Here is a 12083-nt window from a genome sequence, read left to right as displayed (position 1 = left end):
CTAAACTATGTTTATTGATTTGTAAATCACTATCGATTGATGAAGGAAAGAAGTACAAAAATGTTCAAGGAAATTCAGGAATACAGAAAAAAGTCACTTAGAAATGAAATAAACAGGAAATGCAAAGAAGCTAAGGTGAAATGGCTGCATGAAAAATGTGAAGAAATCGAAAAAGAAATGATTGCCAGAAGACTGACTCGGGACACAGAAAAGTCAAAACACTCTTCATTGAAATTAAAAACAAGTATGATAACATGAAGTGTGCAATGGGAATTCCACTGTTAAATACAGAGAACAGGATGGATAGGTGGAAAGGGTACAATGAAGTATAAGAATCAGAATTTAAAGGAGCTTTGGAAGACTTAAGATGAATAAGGCAAAGGGATAGATAACATTCCATCAGTATTTCTAAAATCATTGGGAGGATTGGCAACAAAATGACAGTTCACATTGGTGTGTGGAATGTATGAGTCTGGCAATATAACATCTGACCTTCATAGAAATATCATCCACACAATTCTGAAGATTGCAAGAGCCAACAAGTGCAAGAGTTATCGTGCCATCAGCTTAACAGCTCATGCATCCAAATTGCTGACAAGAATAGTTTACAGAAGAATGGAACAGAAAATTGAGGATGTGTCAGATGATGATCAGTTTGGCTTCAGGAAAGGTAAAGGCACAAGAGAGGCAATTCTTATGTTGCTGTTGATAATGGAAACAAGCTGAAGAAAAATCAAGACATTTTCATAAGATTTGTCAATCTGGAAAAAGCAATTGAGAATGTCAAACAATGTATGATATTTGAAAGTCTGAGAAAAATAGGGGGTAAGTTATAGGAAAAGAAGGGTAATACACAATATGTACAAGAGCCAAGAGGGATCAATAAGACTGGAAGGCCTGGAATGAAGTGCTCAGATTAAAAAGGCTGTAAGACAGGGATGTAGCTTTTCACACATACTGTTCAATCTGTATATCGAAGAAGCAATGGTGGAAATAAAAGAAAGGTTCAAGGGTGGAATTAAAATTCAAAGTGAAAGGATATCAATAATAAAATTCCCTAATGATATCGCTATCCTCAGTAAAAGTGAAAAAGAATTACAGGATCTGCTGAATGGAATGATGACTCTAATAAGTGCAGAATATGGGTCAAGAATAAATTGAAGAAAGACGAAAGTAGTGAGAAGTAGCAGAAATGAGGACAGTGAGAAACTTTACATCATGATTGGTTAAGGAGCCCTGCTACCTAGGCAGCAAAATAATTAATGAGAAACGGAGCAACTAGTGGTGGCATTTCTGGCCAAAAGAAGTCTACTAATATCAAACATAGGCCTTAATTTGAGAAAGAAATTTCTGAAAATGTATGTATGGAGCACAGCATTGTATGATAGTGAAACATGGACTGTGGAAAGACTGGGGAAGAAAAGAATCAAAGCATTTGAGATGCGGTGCTACAAAAGAACGTTAAAAATTAGGTGGACTGGTAAGGTAAGAAAGGAGGAGGTCCTCTGAAGAATCCTGGACCCCAATGATAACCCAAGGTTCTGTGTATGCTATACGTAATCCTACTTATTTTATCTCTGTTTTCTTAACTAGTCCTGTCACATACATGCTACACAAAAAAGCTGTGTTCCATCATGCCAATCCCAATTTATCAATCCTACATAATTAATAATTATCATGTGCATATTCTCTAGAACACGTATATTTGAAACTGATCATTTACTTTTTTTTGCTATTGTGCAACTTTTACACTGTCATCTATGCATTATTAACAATCTAATTTCCTTCTTATCTACTTTATATCACAATAATAACAGAAACCAAAACGTTGCATTGAAACAAGCGTTCAGTTTATAGTGCTGTGGAATGTGCGAAAAAACCACAAATTGGCATTCATAAGAAGAAGAACAACACCAAAAATGCAACAGGAGCATAATATGTAAGAAATTGTCCACACAACTTGCCACTGATGATGCCTTGCAGAAAATAAAGGTGAAACGCGTATGGCACTAAAATTGTGTTTTATTCAGTTGCTGTCAGACAGTCCATAAGTAAAAATTATCAATATACTGTAATATTACATGCAACTGAGAAAGACAGGACTACAAACATTGAAGATGTCAACAATAACTTATTTCAGTAATTATTTCCCATTACTAGCCAAACCCTCCATGAAACCTCTGCCATTTAAGAAAAAGTATTTTTGTCCTATTCAAAATCCCAATAAACCATACTCTGCCTGAAATCCTAAAATTCTGACTGGGACTTAGTATCTTTCCCAATGGATTTCTATTCATGGCTGACTCATATGTTGGAGACTGGTACAGGTGAAAACTGATTAGCACCTCAGGATGCAGTTGTTGCACTTAAGGGATTATAGCATTGCATACAATGTGATTATGCATGGCTACCACAAGCTGATCACCTATTCTATTAAGCATTTCAAGCCTGAGGGCTTTGTACTGACAAGTATTGTGTTCTGTATATGCACCATACCAGACCATCATATTCTGAAGAAAATATTGGCTAAAAATAAAATATTAGATTTTTTTATTTACAATTGACTTTATTATTACTAAATAGTTTTGCAATTTTCTCTCTCCAGTTTTGTCTATTTAGATCTGATGCTTTACAGGACGTTACATCAAGATAACCGAGCTCAAAGGCTGCAGGCAATATTTGCAGGTGCATCAAGTACTTTGGTCCAAGTGCCCTGTGGAACTTAATTTTTGCATTAAGCTTTACATTCTGTTATGATGTAATCATTCCATGGTTTTCAAACAAGCAGAAAGTATATTTTAAAACTAATTTATTATAACACAGAATATTTTCTACAAATGGTAACAAAAGAACTGTACAAATAATTGGTTAGCAGCTAATACTGTTAATGCAGAGCTATGCCAGTAGCAATTGTTTATGGTATTTAATTGTGAACACATTATTGTTACAGTTCTATGATTCATGTGCCCTGTGGCGGTTTTTGCATTAAACCTTCAATTCTGTTAAAAAGCAATCATTGTGTACTTCTGAATATGAAGACAAGATATTTTGCAAGTAGTTTACTACAACTCAGATTTTTTTCTAAAAATGGCAAACAAAAGAGTGCCACAAGTAACTCTCTAATACTGCTACTGTGAAGTTGTTCCAGCAGCAATAGTTTACTATGGTAATTCATTATGAATACATTATTGTTATTATTATTAAACAGTATCATGGAAACTCTCATAAGTCTGCTTCTTCAACAAAACTGGTTTTATTCAACATCAGTTAAATACAAATACATCACAGAAAATAGTAGATCCCGATTTGTATTGAATTAAACAGAGCCATACATTTCTAAAGGTCTTGGCAATTAAAGTTCTTTGGAGATTTACTGAATACAACAAACATTAGTTCTGGAGAACACTGCAAATTTGCCGGGCTGGGAAATACTGTAATATCAACCAGTCTCTCAGTACACACACACACACACACACACACCATCAATGCACTCACATTAAATACAAAATGTGCTTGAACTACACTTGCAGACAGTAGCATATCAGAAAAGTACACATATCCATGTGAAAGCCAAACATTGATGACCAGGAATAACAGAGCACAAATCCAAGTCCAGGAATTAGCAGAGTATCACAAGGTTGTTGTAAATAAGTCCATTGGAGGGCAGGTAATATACATTAGTGAGCTGAGGCAAATGAGGCTGAGACAGTCTGTGCCAGTCCTTAAATTAGTGCTGTTGTTTACCCACGTGATGTGGCACTAGTGATGTATCACTCAGTGCCACGCCTATTTACCTTACCAGATGTATGTGTAATTATATTGATCGATCCATCAATAAATCTGGTGTGATTACAATAGAGACTACACTGAAGAGTTCTTGCATTATTAATATTTTTCCTTCACATACCTCATAGAAGTGAGAACTGCTGCCACAGAATTTCTAGATTGCTGCCAGTTTCTGACATACTGGTCACCAAAAGTGAGCCTCTGTGATTTCTAGCCAAACATTGTTTCACCTATCATATGAAATTAATTGTTCACTGTCATAATTGAGGTTTATAAGTCATGTTGTGTAATGTAGAGATATGTAAGGGTATCATAGACATCGAACTGTATATTCATAGCAAATGTTATAATAGCGCAAAAAATTGGCACCTGGAATGGGTTCCATAACATCAGCAATCACAAAAGACCACTGTAATGCTTTTTTGAAACCTAGATTCAGTACCACAGTTTCCACACCAAATGTAGGAATTTTGAAGTTTTTAGCAGTTGTAAGCCAAGAGTTAGCTGAAGTGAGTCTGGTATGATCCTAAGTCGATGAAGTAAGTGCATGAAATACAAGTATCAGTGATGTACAGTTGGCATGGTTCGCAGGAAATACCTGGACTGTAATATCGAGCTGGTATTTCATTTAGTCTTACATTACCAATGCTGGGTGTAATGACTGATATCTTGGCTGATTTGGCACTGACCAACTGCTGATTGTGGCCAGCATTGAAAGTATTGGTAATTTCTGATGAGTTTTTTTTCCATCTATAGACAAACAGGAGGTTCTTCTAAGAAAAACTGGTCACACCTAAACCCAGTTGCTGTTGTCATTTGGGTTACTGTAAGATGAGGTGCACATCTTTGCTGTCTGAAATGTAAATGGTACCAACACCACATCTACTGCTATTTGTTGATACTTCTGCATGCTCCCCAATGGCCACTGCCCTTTGGCTTGTGTCAGTCGACACTGTGGAATGTTTTTTCTTGCTTTGTCCCTGGAGAGTGCCCAAGTCTTGCTGGAGAATGTGGATTTGCTGCCCTCTAGTAGCACTGGTTGAAAATATCACTGCAACACTATAACCTATTGAGGTACCACACCTACATTGTCATTTTGCATGTGCTGTTCATTTGATCAGCCAAATTCTTCTGAGAAGACTGTCCTCACTGTTGTTTGAAATCACAGAACTTTTAATGGTGAAAGGGAGTTGACTGAAACACATTTAACATGGGAATGTTTCTGAAATGTAAGTGTCTGTATTTAACATTCACAGGTGATGACCACTGACAATGATTTGTCACCAAAGACTTTATTACTTAAGACTTGTATCCACTGGTCCCTTGATTTGCATACACGGCGAAGCACGTGGTCTTGAGTTGCTGATATCTGCAGACAGTGGGAGTGACATGAATAACATTTGACAGTAATAGGATACTCTGAGCATCCAATGCGCCAATGGTAAGTATAAACGGTATATTGTTGTCACACACATCATAAGCAGGAAACAAAACTTCCTGCATTTTGAACCACAGGTTGGTTGCTCTGGCAACTGCAGCAGAATCATGATGTTACGGTACAGATGATGCAATGCAGCCAACAGAGGAAATGTTCGGGGGTTGCAGTAAGCATAATGTTTTTGGTAAATGTCCATCAGCTGCATGGATAGGAGAGTGAAGATTGGCAATCAATTCATTCACTGGTTGTTCCAGTAAAATAGGCCCATTGTAATTGGTGCTGTAGATTCACACTTGATGATTTTCTCGTATCCATAGCTCCTGTGGGGGTCACCATTTGTGGCAACAATATTCAGAATAAAAACAAAATTTATGTGATGTAGAGGAAAGATTGCAATTATTATTGATCCCTGAATGGAAGATACCATACACTACTGTTGTCCCATGCTTGTCTTTAGTTACTGATTGAGTGTGGCACTACAAAGTTTTGTTCCATTGAATCTGTTCACCCAGAAACATGATGTGTCAAAATTATTATGCCACTGATTAGAAATAAACAAAAAAATTATCAAAATATACTACTCCCCACAGATATAAAGAAATCCACATATACACTCAAGAAACTGCAAAGACAAGTACTCGAAACAAATTAGATGCTAAAATACTTGTATATACAATGATGCTTTTCTTCAAGCTAATCAAATAAACAAAATATTCTGCTGTAAATATGTAGGAAAGTTCTGGCAGAATGTAAATATTTAGCAGTAAAGTAGACCACTTACTGAATAATGACAGAGGCATTGAGTCATCAAAGGCACAAACAAAAAAGAATTTACCAGACACATGCATGCATGCCCCCCTCCTCCCCTCCCCGCCAGACACACAAACACACACACATGCACATCTGGTATGTCCTGCTGGTGCAGTGTAGATGTTCATGTGTGTGTGTGGGGGAGGGGGAGGGGGGGGGGGAGAGGAGAGGGCACATGCACAGCAAATGCTAGATAAGTTTTTTCTTTTTTTTCCTTTTGTTTGTGACTCTCAATGACTCTGCACCTCTACTGTTCAGTGAGTGGTCTCCTTTACTCTTAAATGTAAATAAATATTCCACCATCTCATGCTTACTCACCATATCTACTTCATTCCACCATTTTTCATTTTCTTTTTTATCTCTCAGTCTTGGGGGAATGAACCAAAAACACACATTGGTACATTCAAATTCAGGTATAACAAGCCTATACCCTTTTCTCTTTGAAATTTCTTTTTTGAAATACCTGTGGATTAAGAAATAAAATTGTTTTGTATTTAGAAAATACAAAGATGTATTTTTATACATAAATTTTAGAATTAAGTACCAAATCACCTTATTAGTAACACAGAAACAGTAAATTGTGTCCCTTCACAAATAGCTGATACAGATTTGAAAGGAACAGTGCATTATTATTTTTATGAATGAGAGGTAAGAAGCAGGATGTTATTTATTGTAACAAAATTGTGGCACATGGCTGGTTGGTTGGTTGGTTGCTTGGTTGGATGCTTAAAGGGACAAAGCCACTAGGTCATCAGTCCCCTTTTCCTCAAACAGATAGGTCTATATGACAGTAGATCAGAGCTAGCCTAACACACAAAACATAGGAAAAGAAAACCCCAAGACTTATCAATGTCAGTGAGGCTGAGTTAAGAGACAAATAGAGGAAAGGGAGACAGAAGAAGAAAGGCAAGCAAGGGAGCAGCCGGAAGCTCCTAAAAGCAGAGCACAATGAGAGGACATACATCTGTCAGCCTCCAACTACTGACTACCTCGAAAGACTAGCTACAAGGACAGGGCAAGAGAAGCACACAGAGACAAAAGATGAACAAGTCTAACAGACCACAGAAGATGAGGGAAAGAAGAGTAAAAGAGCAGGTAGAATGAGGACCAGGCTGGATCACCAAGTCCAGACAGCTGCAGCCCGGTGTCGGCAGAAGAGGTGACAGACTGTTCTGCCAACCCTCAATGGGCCAATAAGGTTAAGCCACCCTTCCTTAAAGAGAGTGCTAAAAGTCTGCTTCATGAATAAAATGTAACTAAACTGTTGGGCCACTGTCTCCTAGCATTAGAGGTAGCACGTCAGGGAGATTAAGAGTCTGCCAAAGGGTAACTAGGTTGTGACAGTCCAGCAAACTGTGGACCACCATCAAATGGGCTCCACAATGTCAGTGGAGTGGGTCTTTGCTGTGGAGGAGATGCCTACGAGTCAGCCAAGTACGGCTGATTCAGAGTGGGTGAAAGATGGTAGAGTCGTAGCAAGAGGCCTGTATGGAGGATTGGTGAAGTCAGGGAGAGCTATTCCGTATTCCAGGCACCAAAAACTTGACAGCGTAATACCAATTGGAGGTCTGTTTCCAGAGTACCGATCTCAAGAAACAGTATACTGGTAGCCAATTTGGCCAAGCTATCAATGAGTTCATTCCCTGGGATCCCGACATGGCATGGGGTCCACATGAATGTCATTGAGCATCCACACTATTCAAGGGCGTACAGGGAATTCTAGATAGCAATGACCAAGGGATGGTAAGAGTAGCACTGGCTGAGAGCTTACAAAGTGCTCAAGGAGTCACTGCAGATGAGAAAGGACCCCACCAGTGCAGGAACAGATATGCTTAAGAGCACGAGAGGTGATTACCAACTCTGCAGTGAAAATCCTACAGTCATCTGGAAAGGAGAGCAGTTCAGTATATCCCACATGAATGAACCTACATGACTGGTAACCATAAAGCCATTGGTGTAGGTGACTTCTGAACCTGGGATGCACCAAGGGTGAAGAAAAATCGGCAGTGGAGGGCCTCAGGACAAATCGAGTCTTTCAAGTCTTGTTACAGGTCATGAAGAAGTTGTGGCCCAGCGATGCACCCTGGAGGTGTACGGGAGTGGGTCCTGAGGAGAGGAGGAAGAGGAAACAACTTAAGTTCAGATAGGATAGACTGGACAAAGATTGCAATCGTAATTCCTGATGGGGACTGTCACTGCGAGAGATGGATTACCGTGTTTGGAAAGAGGAGATGGTAGTTCAAATGCTTAGGAGAGCTGCGAACATGGGTAGTATAATTGACAAACTGTTGTTGGTGCCTGATCCACAGTGAAGGGACCCCAGCCTCAACAAGTAAGCTGATCACAGGGCTAGTTTGAAAGGCTCCTGTCGCAAGTTGAACCCTGCAATGGTGTATCGGATCCAGTTTCCACAATGCTGAGAATGACACTGAACCATATGCTAGACATAATTGAGATGGAATTGCATCAAGGCTTTGTGAAGCTCAGAAGGGTAGTGTGATCTGCACCCCAGATGGCATTACTCAGGCAGCAAAGTGTATTGAGGTGCTTAAGCTGGTGAAGATGGGGAATCCATGTCAACCGAGAATCAAAGACCAAGCCTAAAAAGCAACAAGTCTCCACAACATTGACTAGTTGTTCATTGAGGTGAAGTTCTGATTGTGTGTGAATGGTATGGCATCAACAGAAGTGCATGGCATGAGTCTTGGCAGTGGAAAATTGAAAGCCATGGGTGAGGGTCCATGCTTGCACCTATTCTTGCAGTCAATGTTCAGCGGCACCCACACTAGAGGAGGAATAGTAGAGGAAAAAGTTGTCAGCATACAAGGAGAGTGATACTGAGGACCCCACAACTGCTGCCAGACCACTGATGACTATTATAAAGACAGGGACACTCATTATAGAGCCCGGCAGGACCCCATTCTCTTGGACATGGGGAGTATTGTGGGAACCACCAACTCGAATGAATAATGTACAGTGTAACAGAACGTTCTCAATGAAAATTGGGAGTGAACCCTAGAGACCACACTTTTGTAAGGAAGCAAGGATGCGGTGTCACCATGTGGTGTCATAAGCATTTTGCAGGTCGAAGGAGACAGCTATAAGGTGTTGGTATCAGGCAAAAGCTGTTTGGATGGCAGACTCCAGGTAAACCAGATTACCAGTAGTGGAACAGCCTCGGTGAAAACCACCCTGGGATGGAGCCAGAACCCAAGGCTTAAGGAGCCAACAGAGCCGCCAGCTCACCACACATTCTAGCAACCTACAAAGAACATTGGTGAAACCTCCTGGGTGATAACTGTCTATATCTAGAGGGTGCTTACCTGGTTTCAGTATTGGGACAATGATGCTTTCTCGTCACTGTGATGGGAACTCACCCTTACTCCAGATGCAGTTAAAGATGGCAAGTATAAGACCCTGACAATCCACTGGTAGGTGCTTGATCATTTGGCTGTGGATGCACACTGGCCCTGCACACTGGGCGATGACACTGACCCATTCCCACTCACTAAATGGTGCTCCAGCTGGTGTGCAGTAAAAGATAATTGCTTTTGTTACAACTGCTGGTTTGGGGCACAAAAAGCCAGTTGATAATTCTCAGATGCTGATAGCATAGATGAGCATAGTGCAAAGTAAAATGTTTTGCAACGGCTTCTGGGTCAGTGTAGAAAGGGCCATTCAAGGTACTACCAGGTACACCTGCAGGTGTCTGGAATGCATGGAGATGTCTGATCTTAGACCAAATCTGTGAAGGATTGGTACATGGTCCGATGGTTGAAGCATACCATTCCAAGCATTCTCGCTTCTGTCTTTTTATTATAAGGAGCATTCAAAACAAAACGAGCCAGAGGCATAATTACAGAAACCAGTACCTGTATGTTATAAGTATTAACACTGGCTGTTGAGACACTTGTCCCACTATGACAAAAGGCGACGAATGGCTGTCTCATAAAATTCCCAGGGTTGCGATGTTAATCAGTTCTGCACGTACAGCTGGACATCGTCGTCCAAGGTGAATCGTTTGCCACTCAGAACCTTTTTAAGGGGACCAGAAATGGCCCCCTTCTGATTCACTTCCTGCAGCAGGAGACAACAGTGAATGCCCAGCATTACTCGCAAACATTGACCAACCTTCGCCAAGCAATAAAATCAAAACGAGCAGGCTATCTCACCCATGGGGTCATTCTGCTCCACAACAATTCAAAACCTCATACGGCTAACACAGTAATCGCACTCCTGCAGAAATTCAAATCAGAGGTTGTTGGCCACCCTACATACAGTCCGGACCTCTCTCCCTGTGATTACACCATTTTTGGTTCCCTTAAAAAGGTTCTGATTGGCAAACGATTCACCTCGGATGACAACATCCAGCTGTATATGCAGAACTGGTTAATATCGCAGCCACAGGAATTTTATAAGATAGCCATTCACTGCCTTGTGTCACAGTGGGACAAGTGTCTCAACAGCCAGCATCAATACTTTTAACCTACAGGTACTGGTTTCTGTAATTATGCCTCCGGCTCGTTTCTTTTTGAACACCCCTCATAGATGGTGGACCCAGGCACGAAGCCACTTGTAGGCAATGAGGCGCCTCTCCACTCATTTTCCTTCACTTCTTCCCATTCTCCTTCATCTCTTCTGCCAGAGAGAGAAACCACTGGCTTCAAAAGCTTGTAAAAGTTGAACCTTTTTTTGTGTATGTGTCCTCCTGCTGCCTTTGGGTGAGTAGATTTTTTTATCTATCCATCTGCGTTATATTGTCAATAATTGATTTTTTGTTGTTATATGACATTATTTGACATGCTGGGTGCAACAGCTCATACTTCTTCTTGGCCTCTTGATAACTGAGTTTGTTCCGAGTCTTGTACTCTTGTATTTTCTTTTCTCTCTGAAAAACAGCACAGTCTGGTGACCAGGGAGAATGGTGTTTCCACAGTTGACACAGATGGGGAGAGGTGCACAGGGAGCATTCGTATGCAGTGCTTGTCCACAGACTCTTTAGGTGGGGCTAGTATTGCAATGTGAAGACATGTGCCCAAATTTAAGCACCTAAAGCACCACATGGGAGAGGGGGGGGCACATATGGTTTCGCACTGCATAGGGAAACCATCACCTTGACCTTTTCAGGCAACGAATTGTCCTCAAAGGCCAAGATGAAGACACCGATAGTAATCCTATAATCCTTTGGCCCCCTATGTAAACGATGGACAAAGTGTACACCCTCTTGCTCCAAGTTGAAGTGTAGCTCTTCATCAGATTGTAAGAGCAGGTCTCTGTGGAAAATGATGCACTGAACTAAATTTAGGCTGTTATGGGGAATGACATTCAACAGTATGACACCCAGCTTGTTACAACTGAGGCAGGGGATACTGTTTTGATACGAATTGACCTACTTTTCACTTTAGAGATGGCTGCCAGTTCCCCAAACTTGTCTTCTAAGTTCTCCTCTAAGAACTAGGGCTTTGTGGCCAAGAAGTAATCACCATCAGCCCTTGTACAAACCAAGTATTGCGGGGAGCATTGCTCTGCTTGTTGCTTAGCCCTATGTTCCTCCCATAGTATAGACAGGGAAGGAAACAATTTAGTGTGATATGCCTCTCTACACTGAAAGAGGACTGTCCTTTCATATAGACTTTTGGGGCCATATGGCCACCAGTGGGAAATAGCTTCATCCACTTTGTTTGCAGTTGACCTGCCATGGTACCACTCACTCTGAATGAGGGTTTTCTCCACGGGCACCAACCAGCCTCAGCAACAGCTACCTTGCCAGTAATCCATTTCTCAGAGTCCCTGTGCCACAATCATGAGGAGCATATACTCCTTGGCAGACATGGAGAGTTTCCAGCTTAGGCACCAACTGTGTGATCCCTGTGTGGTCACAGGGCTTCCACCATGCAGGTACTTGATGACTCCCCTCACAACAGGATGGCTACCACACTGGGTTTTGCATGTATTACTGTATTAATGGGAAAGATGGACAGAAGGAAAGACACAAAGGTGGAGCACACACCACATTGGGTGACCTTCCCTGCGCAATTCACACTTCTGG

At 40.9% G+C, this 12083-nt stretch overlaps 1 protein-coding gene across 1 annotated transcript in view; it reads right to left on the bottom strand.

Moving 5' to 3' along the window:
- The window catches only part of LOC124795429 (acidic amino acid decarboxylase GADL1), a 169923-nt gene that overhangs the window by 21585 nt on the left and 136255 nt on the right, over nucleotides 1–12083 (bottom strand). The window contains exon 9 of the mRNA XM_047259455.1: nucleotides 6353–6497. Within this exon, the coding sequence (XP_047115411.1) occupies nucleotides 6353–6497 (145 nt within the window). The remainder of the gene's footprint in view (nucleotides 1–6352; nucleotides 6498–12083) is intronic.

This window comes from Schistocerca piceifrons, chromosome 4 (assembly GCF_021461385.2).
Source record: "Schistocerca piceifrons isolate TAMUIC-IGC-003096 chromosome 4, iqSchPice1.1, whole genome shotgun sequence".
NCBI classification, from domain to species: Eukaryota; Metazoa; Arthropoda; class Insecta; order Orthoptera; family Acrididae; genus Schistocerca; species Schistocerca piceifrons.
The sequence above is the reverse complement of the archived record's forward strand: the minus strand, read 5'-3'. Positions and strand labels throughout refer to the sequence as shown.